This window comes from Hippocampus guttulatus, chromosome 10, assembly GCF_054856545.1.
Source record: "Hippocampus guttulatus isolate MCC_2025c chromosome 10, RoL_Hgut_1.0, whole genome shotgun sequence".
In the NCBI taxonomy this organism is placed as follows: Eukaryota; Metazoa; Chordata; class Actinopteri; order Syngnathiformes; family Syngnathidae; genus Hippocampus; species Hippocampus guttulatus.
The window spans coordinates 20,818,756-20,841,406 of NC_141270.1; the positions used below are offsets into that span (position 1 = coordinate 20,818,756).

The 22,651-nt window shown below is 44.3% G+C and overlaps 1 protein-coding gene and 1 long non-coding RNA gene across 4 annotated transcripts in view; one reads left to right on the forward strand and one right to left on the reverse strand.

Moving 5' to 3' along the window:
• nvl (nuclear VCP like) overlaps positions 1-14,279 on the reverse strand; it is a 91,608-nt gene extending 77,329 nt beyond the window's left edge. For 2 of the 3 annotated variants that reach the window (XM_086121653.1, XM_086121652.1), the window contains exons 1-4: positions 14,158-14,279; positions 8,900-8,980; positions 4,546-4,613; positions 836-888 (exon numbers count right to left, since the gene is read on the reverse strand). In XM_086121653.1, coding sequence (XP_085977779.1) covers positions 836-888; positions 4,546-4,613; positions 8,900-8,956 — 178 coding nt within the window. In that variant the 5' untranslated portion in view covers positions 8,957-8,980; positions 14,158-14,279. The remainder of the gene's footprint in view (positions 1-835; positions 889-4,545; positions 4,614-8,899; positions 8,981-14,157) is intronic. The other variant, XM_086121654.1, reaches the window with a different exon arrangement.
• A 182-nt stretch (positions 14,280-14,461) lies between these two features.
• On the forward strand, positions 14,462-16,114 carry LOC147199572 (uncharacterized). Its single transcript, XR_015102080.1, has 3 exons — positions 14,462-15,477; positions 15,549-15,644; positions 15,720-16,114. It is a non-coding gene; the product is annotated as an uncharacterized LOC147199572 (long non-coding RNA).
• Positions 16,115-22,651: the final 6,537 nt, after the last annotated feature.

Sequence of the window (22,651 nt, forward strand, 5' to 3'; positions counted from 1 at the left end):
TCGTAAGCGTGTCTCTTCATGGGTGCCATTTTTGGGATGTTGTTTTGCACAATGCACCTACCGGCACTGTTTACACCTACAGGGGGCGTGCCTATAGCGTCCTCTTTAACGCCTTCACTTCCCACTCTTAACATCTACGTGTTATCCTCAGTGACGTCGGCCTTTCCTCTTTATCAGCAACATGTCATCAAAACAGTCAGTTAGTGAAGCGCACTCCTCATCGAAGTCACACAACAGCATTCACAGATTTTGGAACTCTGTGCAATATACAAGGCATTATTCGGCATCGCCTGCATTTTGGAGAAAATGTAAGACTTTTATGTGTGTCGTATGATCGTGAAAATATAGTAAGTTAGCATCGAGGCTCCCTCCCCAGGTCGGTTATGAGCATACTGGTTAGGTTACGAGTAGATAGCGCAAACGCTTGAAAGCCCAAGCATCTGCTCGCAGGGGTGGCTTCCGCAATGTTCGTGTGTGGCAATGACCATGTGTGCTCGCCTTGCATTTCAGTCTTTTACCATATTTTTCTTTCCCGCTCCGCCAACTACATATGCCAAATGAACTATTTTTGATAAAATTATGAGGAAAATGTGAAAATACGAAAGGCAAACACAGCTAGGGTTTGAACTTCGTATGTGCGCTGCATACAATTGCTGTGCCCTGAGAGAGTGAGAGTCTGAACTTCCTCAAACACGCAGCTTGCAGGGAAGTGTGGTCACAAAAAAACTGATTGCATCGGGGAGTTTTTGCTTCATGTATAAACACAAGTGATTTACATGAAAATTACAATCAAACAAAATACAAGAAAAGTTGGGACTATCCTGATCCTACCTACCTTTCTCAACTTGAATTCTGAACGCAGTCTTGTTTCTTCTACCATACTCCATTCTGCAGACATATCAATCATCAAACAAGATCTTCAAAATGAGCATGATAAAATAATGAAATGCCAGACTTAAATGTATTTCAAAAAGCATTTGGATTTAACGATCATTACAATTTAATACAAAACTTATTGTCTAAATATCACTGTTGAATTTAAAGTTTTTGGAATATGCACATTTACAATTTTACAATGTTTCGAACTTTGTCCACTTTCAATGTAATTAACATGAGCAGCACCCTGTATCAAAGAAAATGCAACAGTAAGGCAATCCTTTTATTTTTGCTGACCTTGAAAGATAAATTTGACAAATAAACAAATAAATAAATAAACATTTCAACTTTTATTTTCTAAAACGTGTCGCTGCTTAACAACTTAGTCAAGAGTAAGGCATTGTAGCCTATAGCTGACTATAGCTATAGAGCCACAACCTCCAAAGATCCTAGGAGCTAAGTTTTCTGGGGCTTTCTGCCCCCTGTCGGATCACCCATGGCAAACACTACCTAGGTGAGGGACCACACCAAACACAGTTCCCGCGGGCCACATAAAATGATGTGGCGGGCCACAAACCTCATGGGCTCACATCCACAAGGGGCTTAATATCCTTAGAAGTCTTGCTTGTCTCCTCCTTCCTTCATTTAGTCAGTAGTTAACTATGCTTTTGGCATTATCTTCATTTCTTAATGGGTGCACAGAGCTCACAAAGTAATAGTCTGTTTGAGTGTGTGTTGGTGAATGCACATTGTCAATTCGTGTCGGACAGAACCCTTTTACGTTCCAATTGGTTTCTGCTAATAATCACCAATAGATGGCATAGGAACGCTAACAGGGAAACAACTCAATGGGGACGATCAAGAGACTGTAACTAATACCATATATAATTTGCATCGGATTATAGGGCGCATTGTCGGCTTTTGGGAAAATTGAATGCTTTTAGGTGCGCCTTACAGTGCGGAAAATACAGAACATACGTATCATGTTTTCTGAAACTAAGTGATATACAGTAAATATTCCCATCCCCGGAATTCTATGGAAAGGAATATCCTTCACCCGGAATAAAAACCTATGTATTAACATTTTGACTTTTTGGATTTGGAGGTGTAATGCCGCGGGAGCTCAACTACACGCAACGCCCACCCGATGCGACGGAAAAGACAATGCTGAAACAAGTTTTCACTTAGCGTTTTTCGATCATCAGATTCTAAACGACGACGTGCAAGTGAGTTTTTATTGCCGTGCGTTTTACTGTAATTGTGAATGATTTTAACTTTATTCACTTACGTCCTGTAGAACGCGGCACTAGCTTAAAAGCAGCACCCACTCGACACGACCGAAGAAACGTGTTCGCTTCGCCGTTTTCATTCATCAGATTCGAAACGAAGACGTGTAAGCGACTTTTTATTGGCGTGCGTTTTACTGTAATTGCGAAAGATTTTAACTTTATTCACTTACGTCGTGTAGATCATCGCATCGAAACGTAGAATAACTGTAACAACTGGAGCGGAGCGAGTGAAATGCATCCGTTTGAGCGAGGCTGGACACAAAGTTAAAAAGATCCAGCAGACACTTGGAGTCGGAAAGATGCAAATCTACGAAACTTTAAACAACAAGGCATCGATTCAACTCCTGATGACAAGCCACCACCCAGCAAGGAAGCAATGCAAATGGCAACAAAAATCCTTCATTATGCACAAGAATGACCAGACATCGGTGATCAACGGGACAGTTACTTGCAACTAGCAAGAAAACTGTATGACACGCAGGCAAAAATTGTCATAAACCAAATAATGCATCCAACAAAACAATCCAAAATACATATTTTTTTCCCAAGACAGTAAAAAAATAAACATTAAAATACTATACGTATTTTACTGTTGTGATTTTTTTTTTTGGATACACCTGTATTGCAGTTTTTGTTATATAAACAGTTTTTGGACAGTATATTTTTTTATTTTATTGATTGTGTTGTTACACGTGCATTTTGTCAACATACTTGCAGGTTCATAAAGGACATGTACCATGCTCATTTCCCAAATGAGGAATTTCTGTTATCAGGACAAATTGGACAGCGCAAACACGAGTCCGTAATAGAGAATATTTACTGTATAGGCAGTGGTAACGCGATTGATTTGTTCGCATTATTTTTGTAATCTGCAGTTTAGTATGTGCCTTTACTGTATAATATGTACTCATATTCTTTGATACTCTGCACATTTTCGCACAGCTGTCATTGGGTGGTACTCAGGCACAATGGTAATCTTACATTACAGAAAGTCTTTCGAAACTGATATGTCATGTCCTTAGTTTATCAGAGTTGCAAGTTATTGCAATACTAGAGTAGCCTGAACTATTGGGGACAAAATCCTTGTGTGTTCTACATACTTGGCCAATAAAGATGATTCTGTTTCAGATTATGTTGTTCTGGTGTATGCTTCCCAAACGTCAAAGTATTTTGTAAGCTTGTATCTGTAATTGTCATTGATAAATTGTCTTTGACATTCATTATTGCTTCATTTGCCTTTACTTTACTATTCTATAGGGGTGTTCACACGGCAAGATTTGGTCCGGTGCTACGCCGGGGCTGCCCCAGTAGAGCAGTCACACGTGCAAATTAGCTCCGGCGTAGCCCCGGAAAACAGCTTACACCGGACCAAATTTGATCCACCTCAGGGAGGTGGTTTAAAAATTTGCTCCAGAGCAAATGCTCGTTTGCGAAGCAGCACCGGTGTAAATCTGCACGTGTGAACGCAACTGGGTTAAATTTGCTCCAGAGCAAATGCTTGTCAAGAGTTGATTACGTACGGCGAGAATGCGTTGCATTCGTGCTCTGTCGGACTTCCGTCATGTTTAATAACGACACAAGACTTGGCTGGTAACATCTTTCCTTTTGTAGGAGACTGGACTGTCTCGGAGTTGTTTGTGTAGTTTGTTCCTTTGTTGTGTGTTCACAATCCCCCGCCCCCCATATAATTTATTTTGTGATTTCCTCTCTTCATTTTCTGTTTGGCGCATTACATGTTTGCTTTTCTGAGTGTCATTGAAGTCATCATTGATTTACGTTTTCGGGGGCGGTCACTCTCGAGCAGAAGGCACGGAGACCGAGAAGGAGAAGGACGTGCCTGTACAGTAGTCGCTTGAGTTGTGTATACGTTTTAAAAAGAACCAACACGACAGCTCATTTGTTTTCTGTCGTTTTGCTCCGCTGCAGAAAGTGCCGTGTGAACGCAAGTGGGGCTGCACCGACGCTGTGCCGGTGCTGACACGCTCAGCGGCTTTGTACGTGTGAACGCTCCACAAAATTTGCTCCGGTGTAAAATATATCGCAACAAAATACATCGGTGCAGCGCCGGAGCAAATGTGTGCCGTGTGAACACCCCTTATAACGCATAATAGATCTGATATTTGCTGAAATGAAGATTAATTGTTGAAAATTACATTACAAAAGGAGCTTGGGAAAAAAATCTCAAATCAGATCGGAATCGCGGTTTTGAGGGTGGTGGTGCAATTAAATTAATTTCCAAAATTGTTCAGCTCTACTTGTGAGTGAACTTGAAATTTGCTGCACACTCATTGAGATTGATCTTCCAATTTAGCCACAACAACATCCAGCAATTAAACCCATACCCCACCCAAATAAAATTTGAACCAAGCTATAACCTTACCTGTATTGTTTTTGAAGGTCTAATGCAATAGAGCACAGATCCACATAATTACTGCTGGAAGCCAAATACTGAAAAACAAATAAAAAAATTAATATAGATTGCGATTGGCTGGCAACTGATTCAGGGTGTCCCCGCCTACTGCCTGAAGACGGCTGGGATAGGCTCCAGCACCCCCCGCGACCCTAGTGAGGATCAAGCGGTTCGGAAAATGGATGGATGGATTGGATCAACTTTATTGTCAAATGTACTGTATGTGTACCATATAGCACAGATGAAATTTCTTCCCGCTCAACATAAAGCAAGAGGAGCCGCTGCGGGTGACCGCGCCACTATCAAAAGAAAAGTTAACAAAATAAAGATAAGAAGATAGATAAGATTCAGCCTGCATACAGGCTGAATCTTTTGCAACATTTATTTCATGCATAGCATGATGTCAAAACAAAAGCATTACATTGGTGCCACCCAGTATTCATGTGTGTTTGTGTAGCTATATGTAAATACCTAAAACAACAGACACAAACACTATGGGTGAACCAATTTTTGAAAATTGTCCAATCCATTTGGTCCGACAGTTTTGGTTCATATGTGTTACATGTGGTGCGCAATGTTCCCCCCCCCCCCACCCCACCTCCTGAGTGCTCAAGCCAAATCGTGGTGTGCATAATTACAGTGGTGCGCCGTGATTCTCACTCAAGGCAGGCCATGACGTGCGTTATAGCCTGCCAGAGACACAGCAGGGAATCATATTGCAGCGGAGCTCGTCCTGCCTCAGAGGTTTCACCAGTTGGATTCATAAATGACGCTAGCACCATTGTAATGGTGCGGTCAGCCAACGCTACAGCATCTTTATATGTCCAAGTCAAGATTGTTGCTCCACAAAAAAGATGAATTGGAATTCAAATCGGTTGGAAATTGCTTTGTTCATGACTAAGGTTTTTTGATTATCACAGAAACTTGGTTTAACCCAGTGGTTCTCAATTATTTTCTGTCATGCCCCCCAAGGAAGAGGAAAACATCTCACTCCCCCCCCCCCCCCGCACGACTACAAATACAGTCGTATCATGTGTCTATAAAATTGTTATAAGTACGCCTTTGCATAACACTGTATCCTTATTAACGTATAAGAGAATAAAAACAGAAAGAAATATGGACCAACTTTATGGACCAACTTACAACAAAGAATAGCTTTAGTAACTGGAACAGAAAAGATTTAAAGTGCATCTGAAATTCAAAAATAACATTGAATCCTTAATTTAACAATAAATATTTTTTGACTGACCATGTCAAACCATACGATACTGAAAAATAAAATGACAAACTCAATAACTAATAATGCATTCAAACTAATCACCAACATTATCTCAGGAGCACAATATTTTTTTAAAAACTTTAACCAGCAAAATAAAAATATATAAAATAATTTGTGCTTTTTTTTTTTAATCAAAGATGATGTCTGGATTAATGGCTACAATGAGCACATTTTGCAATGCACAGCTTTTTGAAGCGAGGTTTGAAGCAGGATACAGCAACTCTCAGCTCCTGCTCAATGTGTAGCCGGGACATGTATTATTAGTTTACTGAAGTAGCAGTCACAAAATGGCATGATTGTTGGCAATATTCGGCACGTTTTCGCTGAAAAAAACTCAAGCAGCTTATCAGCGTGATTGGGGTGTAATGTCTTTAAGTGACGCCTTAATTTATTTGGCTTCATGCTGTCCGCTACCAAAACGTTTAGACAAAGTAAGCACATCAATCTTCCTTCGTCTGCCACTGCTGGCACATTGAAGCCAAGCTCTACATACACCTCGTCCTATTTCCTCCCTGAGAATGCTCCCTGCGCAAACTCTACCAATGAGTGTCACTGCCCCCTAACGTAGTGGATGTGCAACTGCAAGTTATTTTAGGACAGTAAAAAAATAAAAAAGCATGTTCCCCAAGGTCAAACGCCTCCCCCCTGACGGAGACTCGCGCCCCCCCCCCCCGGGGGGGGGGGGGGGCACTATTTGAGAAGCACTGGTTTAACCTGAGAATATGCAATACTAGCATAGAATTAGCCAGCCCTCATCTTTAAAAACTTGGAGTCATATATATGAACTGCGAGAATTGTGACACCACTTAAGTCCCCATCTAACTGAGGGGCGAACAATTGCGACTGTTGGTAAAGATAGAAAAATGTTTCGTTCTCATCAGGTTTCACTGAAGTTCGCAAAACGTCAGCCTAATGTTTGGCAGATCTTCAGCAACAGTTTTAGTGACGTTTCTTTTTGCAAAGAAAGTTTGAACATGCAGCAAGAAAATGACGGGCAAACTTCTGGCGACATTTCAGACATTGAACGAACCCTGATGAGAATGACACATTCGCCGCCTTCGAAAACACAATTGTTCACTGCTACAGCTCAATGGAATAGGAGCTTTAGCTGATTTGAGTGGAAATATATCCACTCAAATTATAGGCCTGTTTTGAGTTAACAAACTGGAGTGTTTCTGGACACCTTGACATGGAGAAGAACACGACATCTGTCCTGGGTTATATCAAATTCTGCATAGACATCATCACCATGGACAAGCAGATCTGGGTTTACCCTAATGCTAAATCCTGGATTAAATAGTAGTAGAACCTGCTCCGGGCAAGGAATACCACCTTCAGGTCTGGTGATGAGACGCTGCAGAGCGCTGCCAGAGCATTAAGGCATTCAGGGGGACAAGGCTGCTTATAGGAGGAGGAGAGAGAACTAATTCCAGAGCAACAATTCCGGGCAAGTGTAGAAGGGTGTCCAGCATATTGCGAACTACAGACACAGAAGATTGACAGTGGACCATGGTGAAACATCATGAGCAAAGCAGCTTTACATGTTCTTCGATAGCTTTGCGGTACAGCCACCAGCTCACAGAACCCACATAAGGACACTAGATGAGGAGTGTGCTGAGGGCAGTGAAGCCGAGGAAAACTCTGGTTCCCGGTGGCATATCAGGGCAGGTGTTGAGGTACTGTGCTGATCAGCTGGCTGGAATGTTCACCTTCATTTTAAATCGGTCCCTAACTGGCCAACTGTCGGTCCTTGCCTGCCTGAAGACCTCCATCATTGTCCCGCTCCCTAAGAGGAACATCAGTCGATTGAATGACTACCCTCCCCCCATTGGCACAGACACCCATAGTCATTAAATGCGATGGAAAACTGATCAGATTCACATCAGTTCCTGCCTCACCCTGTGTCTGACTCTCACCAGTTTGCTTTTCGAACCAACAGGTCCATGGAGAATGCTCTGGCAAAAGCTCTCCATTCTGCTCTGTCGCACCTGTAGGAGACACTACTGTGGTGGGCCTCATCTTTGAGTGGGGGGTGGGGGGTGAACTAGCATACCGGGATAAGGTGGAGTGTGATGTCAACAAAACAACTTTATCCTAAATACAACCAAAACAAATATTATCATGGACTACAGGAGGATGAAGAGACATTTAGCCACTGCTCATCTGTGGGGACCCTGTAGAGACGGTACCTGACATTCATTTCTTGGGTGTGCACATTACATACAACCTGACTTGGAGCACAAATACAACAATTGTGAAGAAGGCACAGCAGAGACTGAATTTCTTGAGGGTCCTCAGGAGTAACAATGTGCCACAAAACTGTTAGTGTCTTTCTATCGCTGCTCCATAGAGAGCATCCTCACTTTCTTGCATGCGTGTTTGCCAGTTGCACAATATCAGACAGGAAGGCTCTCCAGAGGTCTATTAATATGGCCGAGAAAATCAGCCGTTGCCCTCTGCATTCCTTCAAAAAACTGGATAGATTTTGTTGCCTCAGAAAGGTGCAAAAAATGATCAGAGACTCCATTCACCCCAGACATCACCTATTTGAACTTCTACCACCGGGCAGATGTTACTGTGTACATGTCATGTTTGTGTGTGTGTGTGTGTGTGTGTGTGTGTGTGTGTGTGTGTGTGTGTGTGTGTGTGTGTGTGTGTGTGTGTGTGTGTGTGTGTGTGTGTGTGTGTGTGTGTGTGTGTGTGTGTGTGTGTGTGCGTGTGTGCGTGTGTGCAGAGCTATAAAGATGGCAGAGCTGTGTGCAGAGCTATATTTCTCTCTTTTGCAACACTCTTTGCAGTATAATTAATGTGACAAACAATTTCATCAACCACAATGTGCTTTTAACGGTGTGTTTCCACAAGATGCTTTTGACGGTGTGTTTCCAAAGATCCATCATGTTGGCAGGGTATGAAATGATCAGTGAAATATAATGCATTAAATAATGACTATACAGGGAAAGTACCTGGCAGGGCCACCAACACATGGCTCTGCTTTTGTACTTCAATAAATACAGTACAAGCAGGCAATGGTAATAAAAGACATACTTCTTCCAATCGCTGTTTGAGTCGAACATCCAGGTAGCCATTACCTCGGTTCTTCATGTCTGGAAGGGGTTTTTCGGGACACTAAAATAAGAAAGAAAAGCATGATTTACTTCGGTGCTTTATAGGCCTGGCAGGTCATCATCAATATGTACAGTGATCGATATCAAGAGAAAATACACTTTATAACATGTGTGACAGAAAAAAAAATCTGTAGGCAAACCCTGACTGCGGAATTGTGTGTAATGTAGTCAGGGCACAGCCTCCTCCAAACACATATACACACACAGATAGAATTTGAGTCCCTGAGGCCATGACGTGCCCGCGATGATTTCCAACTTTGCTGTGCCGTTTACTTCCGCCGGAATTACTGCGTTCGGTTGAACTGGAAGTTAAATTGTTTCACTTTAAAATACGATGGTAACATGTTGAAAAAAACTCAGTAAGCTACGTGTCGGATGTGGTGTCCATTTTTATTGGTAACGACTGACAAATAAAATACTTTTTCTCACGCTGGTTGCATGCAATAAATATTTCCTTACTGTGTTCTTTTGTTTGAGTCAGCAGGATTTCAAAGGCGTACAATTCACCTACATGCATTTCGTCAGCTACAAAGTTGTGGTGTTCATGTGATCCTCGAATCGAACAACTACCGTATTTTCACGACTATAAGGCGCCATTAAAAGTCTTAAATTTTCTCCAAAATAGACAGGACGCCTTATAATGCACAGCGTCTAGTGTATGCGCAGAGTTCCAAAGCCTGACTGAGAGCACGTCTGGCCGACACGCTGTTTATACAGAGAAAAGGCGGACGTGAGTGACGACAGGCATGCGGAAGTCCGCCAATGAGTGAAGGGTGAGCGTGTAAGAGGACGCTAAAGGCACATCCCTAGCAGGTACCAGCTGCCAATGAGTGAAGGGTGGGCGTGTAAGAGGACGCTAAAGGCACGTCCTGAGCAGGTACCAGTCACCAATGAGTGAAGGGTAGGCGTGCAAGAGGACGCTAAAGGCGTCCACTTCCACAAAACGTCCTTAAAAGGCGTTTTGTGTATGTGTCAAATACAGAAATAGCACCCGTTACTGAGACTGTGCCCAACAATACGGTGCGCCGAATGGTCGTGAAAATACGGTAAGCATAATTTTCTTTGTATAATTGGTCGTTTGTACCAGTTTTTCACCTGAATATCTTATATCGCGAAGCTGTTCAATGGTAAAAACAGTGGTTATTTTGCTGTGAACGGCAACTACCCACTGAGCATTTTTACGGCAATCACATGAGAACCACAAGTACAAATTCTGCATCACTGGAAGTGGACCAGTTCGTGATGTAGTGGTTATAGTGGTTGGCCGAAAGCTTTTGTTTTTTTTTTCTCTGCGTCACAGGTTCAAATACCTCTATGTCCCTTTTTATTTTATTAAAAAAAAATGTTTTTAAACAAAGTTAAGGCAATGCAATGATTTGGAAACACAACATCACTGGATTGACATCGCTCGAACGGCCACAGCTGAAATCGGGAGCCAGTTACTGTGGAATTCAGTTGAAACGCAACACAGGCCCAAAGTCATGGCCCAAAGTTTTGAGAATTACACAAGTACAGTCATGATTTTCACAGTTTGTTGCCTCAATGTTTTTGGATCTTTTTGTAAGATGTTAGGATGAGTCTCAAATGATATTATATACGATTACATTTAGTTCATGCAAAGAGTCAATATTTGCAGTGCTAACCCTCTTGAGGATTGAAGACAAGTTCTCAATGGAGTAAAAGTCTGGAGAGTTTCCTGGCCTCGGATTCAAAATGTCAATGTGTTGGTCTCTGAGCCACAGAATTATTACCGTATTTTCACGACTATTAGGCGCCATTAAAAGTCTAAAATTTTCTCCAAAATGGACAGGACGCCTTATGATGCGGAGCGTCTTGTCTATGCGCTGAGTTCCAAAACCTGACAGCCGACACGCTGTTTATATAGAGAAAAGGCGGAAGTGACTGTGGACAGGCATGCGGCAAAGAAGTCGGCCAATCAGTGAAGGGTGGGCGTGTATATATATATACACATGGAGAGCGAGAGAGAGAAAAGGCAGATGTGAGTGAGGACAGGCATGCGGGGAAGATGTCCGCCAATGAGTGAAGGGTGGGCGTGTAAGTGGACGCTAAAGGTACGCCCCAAGCACGTACCAACACCTGTATAGAGTGTGGCTATGTGCATTGTTGCAAAACAACTTCGGTTTTGGTTTCTAAGAACCCCCGGAAATAAATTCTACAAAGAGACAAGCCTACGAAGCTCAGTTCAAACTTCAAGCCATCGGTTATGCTTTTGGCATGCGTGCCCATCTCACAGCAGCGGTGAAAAACCAAGTCAAGCAAATGAACTCTGAGCTTGCCGTTATTCCCGGAGGCTTGACGAAAGAACTCCAACCGCTGGACATCGGCATCAACCGGGCGTTCAAAGTAAAGTTGCGAACGGCATGGGAACAATGAATGATCGATGGCAAACACAACTTTACAAAGAGTGAGAGGCAGCGCCGGGCGAGTTACGCCACAATTTGCGAATGGATTGTGGCTGCTTGGACGAACGTGTCTGCTTGCACTGTTGTTCGAGTTTTTGGCAAAGCCGGCATCATTTCTGTGGAGCCACATGGCAATGAGAGTGACTCTGACAATGAGAGGGAACACGGCGTTTTTGATGGATTACCGGTACTTGCACAATTGTTCAATTCTGATACAGAGGATGAGGACTTTGATGGATTTCTGGGTGATGATTGATCGAAAAACGTGAGTACATTGTACGATGGCTAAATAAAATACAACGGAACTCAGATTTCCGTTGCCTTTTTAAAAACATCTTTTTAGCTTGTATCTGTATGTCTTGGCATGCTACCGTATGCTACAAGCTAATGTGTTTTTAGCGTGCGCGCATGCATGCCGTATGTTTAAGCTGGCGTATGTTTTACCACTTTAAAATTGCGCCCAATAATACAGTGCGCTTTGTCTATGTGTAAAATACAGAAATAGCACCCATTAATGAGACTGCGCCCAACCATACGGTGCGTCGAATGGTCGTGAAAATACGGTACTTTTGCCGAGTGGCAAGGTGCTTCATCATGTTGGAACAGGTACCATTTTCTATTCATGGCTATGTTCTTTGGCAAAATTGTGAGGGAACCCAGTCCCTGGGCTGAGATGCAACCCGACACATGAATGGTCTCAGGATGCTTTACTGTTGGCATGACACAGGAACAATGGAAGTGCTCACATTTTCTTCCCACAAAATGCAGTTTTTCTGACAAAATGACTTTACCATAGTCCTCAGCACTCCAATTCCTTTTGCAGAATATCATTTTGTCTTTAATGTTGTTCCTGTAGATAAGTGGCTTCTTTGTTGACTTCTTGACACCAGGCCATCTTCCAAAAGTCTTTGCTTCACTGTTCAGGTATTGTATTTTCACGACCCAAAGGCGCACTTAAAAGTCTTACATTTTGGACGGTGCACCTAATAATGCCTTATGGATGTAAACATGTATTTTTTTTTCTTCCAGTTTGACAAAGGACACCTGAAAAAGGCACCTACGAATTCTTGCAAAGCACAGTTTAAAGTGTAAGCTATCAGTTTCGCAGAGGAATCGAGCAGCCGCAAGACATTTCAAGATCACCTAATCCATGTTGCTTGGTGTTTTCGTTTTATGAAGCGACCAGTAAAGACGACCATGGTGCAGCTAAATCCGGCATATTACAAAGAAAAGCTGACCAGATTCCACACCTATTGCAGTTAAAAGTGTCATGTTCTGCGTTTCATTAAATAGAGACGCATTCTTGGAGATCTTAATCCGCCGGCCTCACTTGGCTTCCATTAACGACTGTTCTCTCAACCAATCCCGACATTCTTAGCATCCCCACTTGGGCTTCGGCAAGTGATGAGGGACAAGCATACTTTGCACTTTCAAATACAACAAAAAGACTACAGACAAACATACCCAGACCAACCACATCGCCAACATGGACAAGGTGCTTCTCACTTTCAACATGCCGGTGAATCACACTATAGAGAAGAAGAGGACCAGCACAGTCGCAATACACACAATGGGGTGCAAGAGGTCGGCTTTGCGGTTGTACTTGGTTGCCATGGTAATGGACAGAAACTGCCTACGATGCTCCCTAAAGAAAAGTTTCCAGCCGGAGTCATGTTTCAGGCCAACCAAAAGGGCTGGATGGATGAGGAGAAAATGAGAGAGTGGCTGAGTGACGTGAATGTAAAGAGACCGGATGTTTTTTTTCCCCACACGTCACTGTCCCTATTGATCTTTGACTCCATGCAGAGCCATCTCAGAGCCGCTGTGAAAAACCACGTGCAGCAAATAAACTCGGAGCCTGCCATCATTCCGGGAGGCTTGATCAAGGCACTCCAACTGTCGGACATTGGTGTAAAGTGAAAAAAGTGAAGTGAAGTTGAGAGCCACATGGGAGTGATGGCAAAAACAGCTTTACTAAGGCTGGGAGGCAGTGCCAGGTGAGTTACGTCACAATTTCTGAATGGACTGTCGATGCTTGAGCTAACCTGTCTGCTTGTATTGTTGTTCAAGCTTCCGCAAAAGCCAGCATCATTTCAACATGACTGATTGACGATGACGCGAAGAAACCTGGCATGTTTGATGTATTTATGAAACGGGCAGTAGACTTTGTGAAAATAGATACATATGTCACTTTCAAACCTCTTGGCCACGGTTGTACACATCACGCTAAAATAGCCAACCTACTATCACAGTAAAATAGCCGATTCACGGCTGAACCAGAACTCCTCGCACTGGCAATTGATCAATCAGAAATATTCAAGGCAAAATAACGCTCGAGGAGAGTTGTCAATATTTGGGTGGGTCGGCGGATGGATGGATCGATTAAGTTACATATGAGCATTCAGCGGGCGTGCATTTATTTTTCTGAATACACTTGCCAGGAATGTGTACATTTTGTACGCAGCCTACGTAATGGGTTAAATTTTAAGTCAACATCGTGATTTTGCTTCCTTTTACGAGTAAAGTTTAATTTTCCTGACACAGAGCACAATAAGCGTTTCGTGAAACAACACAAACGCGCTACTCAAACATTAGATGAAGATTTATAAAAACACATGTTCTTGTGGCTGAGAAGACGCTACAATTAGGAATAAAACAAAAACCGCATGGAATCAAAACAAAGACCCTTTATCGAAAACCATGATCGTAATAGGTTACAAGGTAATACGTAGAATTTATTCATGTAAGTTCTTACCTCTTTGAATTATGCTCAATTTGTTAAAACTAAATAAAAATGTGATGAAAACCTCACGTACAGGCTCGCTTTGCTTCGTTGTTATTTTTCTTCTTCTACTACCTCTTCTTCGTCGTCTTCTTCTTCTTCTTCTTCTTCTTCTTCTTCTTCTTCTTCTTCTTCTTCTTCTTCTTCTTCTTCTTCTTCTCCTCCTCCTCCTCCTCTTCCTCCTCCTCCTCTTCTTCTTCGTCTATTACTACTGAAGGTTGGTAAACAAATTTTGGTACGCTACCACGAGCTTCTGACCTAGAGGTCCCAAGTTCCACACTGCCCCCACGGTCCACAAACAGACGGTCAAATGTCATCGCATCGTCCCCTAATGTGGAACCCTCATGAACGGCGCTCGGCATACGCTGATCACACACTGAGTGTAGGGCACTAACAGCTAAAAAAAAAATTAAAAAAATCAAACTCATAAAAAAATCGGAATAATTGGAATTATAATAACAACAGTACATAATATTTATAATAAAGGGTTGTAAAATATGTTTATAAACATAGGTGGAAATACGGGATGTTACGAGACGATGTTGTTTTTATATACAGTATACTGTAATATCTGTTTCTTGTATTGGTGTGTTCGAGGGCTGGGTTAGTTGAGTCGTGGGTGACGTCATAGAAGGGGGACGAGCCAGGTTGGGGAAATACAGAATTGGCTCCAGCAGTTAGTCTGAGTGTGGAGCGCATGTGCGTGACTTGTGGCTAACGGCAATTTCTATGAATGTGTGTTAATTGCCAATTTTGTTTATTCAAAATGAACTAATTGCATCAGCGACTGCGTGCATCATTCTGTCCACATTGAAGGGCATTACAATACTATATGTAAATACTATGCCGACATTTCCGAGAAGTTCCTAGGCCAAGAGCGACATCTATTGGTAAACCTGTAATTTGTGGAAAAAAATCGATTTTAAAGCTGTGTGGATTTTTCCCTTTCAGATACAGTACACCTGGGGTGGCCAACCAGTCAGACCAGCCAATTTTTCAGTGTGTGACTGCAAAGAGCCACATTACAGTAAATATTCCCATCCCCGGAATTCTACGGAAAGGAATATCCTTCACCCGGAATAAAAACCTATGCATTAACATTTTGACTACGATATTACATGTTACCGGAAGTTGCGTAAGCGGAAATTCCACTACCCGTAACCCGGATGGAGTTGTAATGCCGCGGGAGCTTAAATACACGCAACGCCCACCCGATGCGACGGAAAAGACAACGCTGAAACAAGTTTTCACTTAGCGTTTTTCGATCATCAGATTCTAAACGACGACGTGCAAGTGAGTTTTTATTGCCGTGCGTTTTACTGTAATTGTGAATGATTTTAACTTTATTCACTTACGTCCTGTAGAACGCGGCTCTAGCTTAAAAGCAGCACCCACTCGACACGACCGAAGAAACGTGTTCGCTTCGCCGTTTTCATTCATCAGATTCGAAACGAAGACGTGTAAGCGACTTTTTATTGGCGTGCGTTTTACTGTAATTACGAAAGATTTGAACTTTATTCACTTATGTCGTGTAGATCATCGCATCGAAACGTAGAACTGTAACAACTGGAGCGGAGCGAGTGAAATGCATCCGTCTGAGCGAGGCTGGACACAAAGTTAAAAAGATCCAGCAGACACTTGGAGTCGGAAAGACGCAAATCTACGAAACTTTAAACAAGGCATCGATTCAACTCCTGATGACAAGCCACCATCCAGCAAGGAAGCAATGCAAATGGCAACAAAAATTCTTCATTATGCACAAGAATTACCAGACATCGGTGATCAACGGGACAGTTACTTGCAACTAGCAAGAAAACTGTATGACACGCAGGCAAACATTGTCATAAACCAAAGAATGCATCTAACAAAACAATCCAAAATACATATTTTTTTCCCAAGACAGAAAAAAAATAAACATTAAAATACTGTACGTATTTTACTGTTGTGATTTTTTTTTTGGATACACCTGTATTGCAGTTTTTGTTATATAAACAGTTTTTGGACAGTATATTTTTTTATTTTATTGATACGTGCATTTTGTCAACATACTTGCAGGTTCATAAAGGACGTGTACCATGCTCATTTCCCAAATGAGGAATTTCTGTTATCAGGACAAATTGGACAGCGCAAACACGAGTCCGTGCTAGAGAATATTTACTGTATACACATGGGCACACAGAATCATCACTGCATTCCTTCTGTCATGTTTGCGAAGTGGTGGTGGACCCCAAAAAGCAGGCAAGAGAGAGGAGCAGGTTGTACTTGATGTATTGTATTAAAACAGAGAAAACGAAATCCTAAACAAAGTCCTGAAAACAAAACGAATCCAAAGTAACAAACAAAAACTCAGAAGCTAAAACTCAATAACAGAAACAATGACCAAAACCTGACTGAAACAAACACGACAGTAGCCAACAGCAACAATGACCTGACAATGAGTGTTCCGGCGGGAGTCCTTTTATACAACTACAGTAATTACCTAACGACCAACAGGTGTGCAGCTGCAGGGGGGGACCCCTACAGTGCCACCTGTTGGTCCCAAACCGAATCATAACACCTTCCTCGCGCACGCACACGGATTAGCTGTCCATCATGTCTGATGATGACACTTGCTCCAAGGGAGGGGAGGATGGGTAGGGTGGGGGTCAGCGACTCTGTCGCTGGTGCCACTTCTCGTGGGCATAGAGACCGATCCTTGAGCCGCAGACTCAACCACAGATGGAGCAAGGGAAACCGGATACCAGGGGGGTACCAGCTGCCCGCTGATGCCGTTGAATTTGTCTCTCGGTCCGTCTGGCTTGGTTAATTTGGTGTATTTGAGAGATTGCAGTGGCACAAGTGATCTGCCAGGTTGGTCTGTTGAGTGCAAGTGTTTCAAGCTACGTGGGGTTGATGTTGGCTCGCTTTAGGAGGTCCCTGCTGTAGTCCTTGAGGCGCCGCTTTTGCCCCCCAGCAGAACGCTTTGCACCTCTCAGTTTGCCATAGAGGACCTGGCGCGGCAGGCGATTGTCGGGCATGCGAATGGTGTGTCCGATCCACCGAAGATGTTTCTTCGCCACGGCCGCTTCCATGCAGATGGAATTGGTGCTTTTAAGGATGTCTGTATGGGGAACTCGATCTTCCCAGGACAGGCCAAGGATCTTTTGCAGGCAGCGGATGTGGAAGGCTTCCAAGGTAGTAATGTGCCGGCGGTATGGAGTCCATGACTCTGACCCGTAGAGCAGAGTGGAGAGACATACTGCATTGTACACTGCAATCTTGGTACAGGTCTTCAGGTTTCGGTTTTCGAAGACCCTGCTGCGTAGGCGACCAAAGGATAATGATGCTTTATTGATACGGGTGTGGACTTCAGTGTCAAGGGAGCAGTTTGAAGATAAAGTGGAGCCAAGGTAGGTGAAATGGTCCACTACGTTTAGTGGAGTGCCATTAATGTGAAAGCTGGGGGATGTGGAAGTTGGGGTAGCGAGTTGGAACATGACCTCAGTTTTTTTAATGTTGATCTGAAGACCAAAGGATTGGTACAGATCGGAAATTGTGTCCAGGGCGTGCTGCATAGAGTTTGAACTGTGAGCTAGTATATATATATATTTTTTTAATCTACCTAGCTAGTATAGTGCAGTCATCAGCATACTGAAGCTCACAGATCTGACAGATTTTTGTCTTTGTGTGAGCCTGGAGCCGTCTGATGTTGAAGAGGCTTCCGTCTAGGCGGTACTCCATATGGACACCGTCTTTATGTCCCATGCCATGGTGGAAGAGGCACGTGGTGGCAGAGAGGAGGATGTTAAAAAGCATTGGAGCCAAGACACAGCCCTGCTTCACCCCAACTTTCACCTTGAAGAGCTCTGACTGGAGTCCTCCGATGAGCACTTTGACTTGCATCCCATCATGCAGCTGCTGGAGGATGCAGAGAAACTTGGGTGACACCCCAAGTTTGGAGAGGTGTTTCCAGAGCAACTCACGGTTAATGGTGTCAAAGGCTTTGCTGAGATCGATGAAGGCTATGTACAGGTCCTTGTGATGTTCTCTGCTTTCCTCCATTAGCTGTCTTCAAACAAAGATCATGTCAATGGTGGATCTAGTCTTCCGGTAGCCACACTGAGTTTCTGGAAGCACACCTTCTGAGATGTGCTTGACCAGCCTGCTGAGCATGATTTTAGCCAAGATCTTTCCTGCGGTGGAGAGGAGAGAGATTCCTCTGCTATTCCCACAGGCTGCTCTGTCGCCTTTCTGCTTATAAATAACAACTATGTTAGCATCCTTCCAATCCTGCGGGACGGTCCCATGTTCCCAGATGTTTTGAATCAGGAGGTGCAGTCGGCGCGTGAGGAGATAACCTCCGTGTTTGAAAACCTCTACGGGGATGCCATCAGGTCCAGCGCTTTTGTTATTTTTTAGGCCCGCAATGGCTTGCTGGGTTTCAGAATAGGATGGTGGGGTGTCGAGGCTCATGATTGTTGGCAGGTCTGGAAGATTGTCCAGAATGTGTGGGTTGACAGGGTTGGTGTGGTTGAGAAGATTTTCAAAGTGCTTTGCCCAACGGGCAAGGATCTCATGGTGGTCCTTGAGGAGTGCAGAGCCATCAGCTGATCGGACTGGAGCAATTGCCCGCTTCTTGGGGCCATACAGTGCTTTGATGGCATTGTAGAAGCCCTGGGTGTTGTTACAGTCTGCCAGATTTTGGATCTCATTTGCCTTCTGCACCCACCAGGTGTCCTCCATGATACGGAGTGCTCACTGGGTCACTGTTCTAACTGCAGAAAAGGTGGCTTTACGGGTGAGAGATGTAGGGCAGGACAGAAGAGCTTTATGGGCCTCACGCTTTGCTTTCAGAAGTGTATGTATCTCGGTTGAGTTGCAGTCAAACCAATCCTGGTGGCGTCTCCTTGACTGGCCAAGCACCTCCGAGGCTGTGCTCTGGATAGCCTTTTGCAGAGCTGGCCAGTCACCTGATTCCTCCGGGATCTTGTCAAGGTTTTCAGCAAGGAGTCGCTGGAGGTTGGCTTTGGTGGTGGGGTTGTTCAATGCTGCACAGTTGAGCCTTTTGTTGGGAGCTGTCCTTGGATGACGGGGTTGAATGCTCATGAGGAGTTTGGATCTGACCATGAGATGGTCAGTCCAACACTCAGCTTCGCGCATGACACGGGTGATGAGGACATCCCGTATGTCCTTTTGACGGACAATCACATAGTCCAGGAGATGCCAGTGTTTGGAGCGGGGGTGTTGCCAGGTGGTCTTAAACCTGTTCTTCATTTGGAAAATGGTGTTAGTGATGACCAACTGATGTTCTGCACAGAGGGAGAGGAGCCGAAGGCCGTTGTTGTTCATTTTTCCCACTCCATGCTGGCCAATAACTTTACTCCATACCAGGTGTTCCGTGCCCACCCTAGCATTGAAGTCTCCCATGACTATGAGCTTGTCCGTAGCCGGTGTTTTCTGCAGGATAGTGTCCAGAGCTCTGTAGAAATCCTCCTATATATTGTGCTCGGCATTCAGTTGGTGCGTAAGCACTGATGAGTGTGGCGAAGCGTCCCTCTGCCAGGGGAATGCGCCATGTCATCAGCCTTTCATTGATGCCGGTAGGGGATTCTGGGATGCGCTTCAGCAGTTGGGACTTCACAGCAAAGGCAACTCCATGGTTTCGACGAGTGCCTTCAGGGACCCCTTTCCAGAAGAAGGTATACCCTACACCAACTTCTGTCAGGGAGTCCTCTCCATGTATTCTGGTCTCGCTGAGAGCTGCGATATTGATGTTATACCTCGCAAGCTCTGTGGCCACAAGTGCTGTCCTCCGGTGGGGCCTGTCAGGAGTTTCAGCCAGGTCCAACAGTGTGCGGACGTTCCACGAAGCTATGCATAGATTTTTTCTATTTCGTTTATTGTCCTTTCGACCGCAAGGGGGATGCTCCGACGATTGCGGTTTACCGTCCGGAGTGTGGAGAGCAGACAATTTTTAGACCATTTTTTCTAGGTCCCTCCCCATCACAGGGGTGAGCAGTGTGGAGCTGCTCAGTCACAATGGAAGCTGCCGAAGAGATGCGCTGCTCCATCCCGCAGTGTCAATGACCATCACTCCATTGCCGCCTGTGTGCATGGTTTGGTTAGGCACTCCCAGCCACATCCTTGGCCTGTGCCCACCGCCATTCCACATCGCCACAGGACTTTGGGGGATTAGGGGGATGCAGAGTGGGGGATTGGGTGTGGGGTTGGGGCAAGAAGCTTGCGCAGAGGTTCGGATTAAGGTGAGGGTGTGGGTGCACAGTCCTCACTCCCACCATCTTCACTCCTACCAGGTGGTTTCCGGTGGCATGAGGGTACCCATGACGACCTTCTTCTGGCAAGAGTTGCAGGGGGCTGCCGGTAGTCCGGTCTGTTGGATTCCGCCTGTGCCTGCCCCCAGGTGCCGGTTTGTGATCACTCTTTGTCTGGCCTCTACCCTTCGACCTGTTCGGCTTGGGTGACCCTGCCAGGAGTACGGGACTCCTGCCGACATAGCTCTAGGGGTCATGGAGACGCGCAAACTGCCTCACCACGATAAGGTGGTGATCCCAACGAGGCACGCACACACACGCACGCACGCACACGCACTGACGCACACAAGTCGGAACAGGAGAGGATCCCAAAAATGCAGACCGGGAGTGGATCGAATACCAAAAATAATTTATTATGACAAAAACTTGCCGCGAGGCAAAGTACAACAGAAATCACTGGAAGCAAACCAGGATAAAATATCACGACTAACGAAACGATCTTGCAAAAGGCAAGATCAATATCCATCGATCCATCCATCCATTTTCTGATCCGCTTCATCCTCACAAAGGTTGCGGGGCATGCTGGAGCCTATCCCAGCTGTCTTCGGGCAATAGGCGGGGGACACCCTGAACCGGTTGCCAGCCAATTGCAGGTCACACCAGTGATGTGTTCCTCGAGCCGGTCCTTGGCCTCGAGGACTGGCTCGAGGACCGACCAGTCGGTCCTTTGTCCTTGGCCTTGGCCTTGGCCTCGGAGTCAAGTCCTTGGTCCTTGGCCTTGGGTTGCCGGTCCTCGGACACAATGAGAGATTTGAGCCTCTAATCCTTCGTCCAAAGGTATAAAGTGGGCCCTAGAACTGCAAAAATCATGAAGAAAGTAAACAAAATCCATCCAGGGAAACCCATGTTGATGAATTTATTTATAATTTCGTTTTAAAGAGGGGCGGGGCTGCCATTGACAGGTGACAGTCAGTGCAACGTGTAAAGAGCGGCATCACAGTTAGTTTCAATTACGGTTCGTTCCGTTCGCGATCGGCAGTTTAAATAGCGTGTAAAGCCTTTCTGTAACAGTGGTGTCTTTTATTTAGTTATTTTTGCACAGTCGTCACGTTTGTGCGGTCGCACTAGAATGTTTATTTGAACCAAGTAATTTGCGTTACAGCTGGAGTCAATAATGCCGGCACGTCACTTCCGGGTTTGGCCGTTGGGATTTGGAGTCCTTTTGCTCGATTCCAGTTATGTTTGCTGAATGCTTTCTCATGTTTGGAATAGTGAATATTGATAATACATTGTTTAAAATCATGGTTGATTTAATTATTTATTATGATTGTGAAGTTGAAGGTATTAAATTAATTAATGTAGTATTAGTGGTCGTGGTAATAATAGTAGTACTCAGAAAATGTTTAGAGATTCAGGCATCTCGTTACCTCTGCATCCCGCGTCCTAGACGCATAATCTTCCCACGGGACGCACAGTTCCAAATAATGTGTGTTTTTGGGAGACGCAAGGAAATTTGTCAGTCAAACAAACAAACAAAAAAACTACGACAAGCCTGAGGATTTCACGGTTACAATCGTTACCGGTAGCGTGTCGTTTCCGTGGCGTCATTTTAACGGTACCGAAAAATAGTTTAACCATAAAAGTCACCGCACACGAGTTGACTGTGTGATCAACGCGATTTCACTGTGCCTGTATGTGTGTTTGTGGTGTGGTGTGTGAGTGTCTTTCTTCTAATTTACTTTCGTTTTGTTTTGTTTTGTTTTCAGTGTTGGGGGGTGGGGGGGGGGACACAACAGATGACGTTATGTGCGCATGCGGGTTTTCAACTTTTCAACTTTGTGTCGTCTCTGCTTCTGGGTCCAAATTCCGCTCTGCACGTGACATAATAGTATCTTCCCTGAATTGCTCATTCCCAAGCAAAGTTGGGGCGAGGATCACCTGATTGTGAACAAATGCATGAGAAAATCGTTGAACAGTTTAAGGACAATGTTCTTCAACGTACAGTTGCAACGAATTTAGGGATTTCATCATCTACGGTCCATAATATCGTCAAAAGGTTCAGACAATTTGGAGAAATCACTGCATGCAAGCTGCAAGTTCGAAAACAAACATGAATGCCCACGAACTTCGATCCCCAGATGGAACTGCATCAAAAAACATCGTTGTGTAAACGATATCACCACATGGGCTCTGGAACATTTCAGAAAACTTATGTC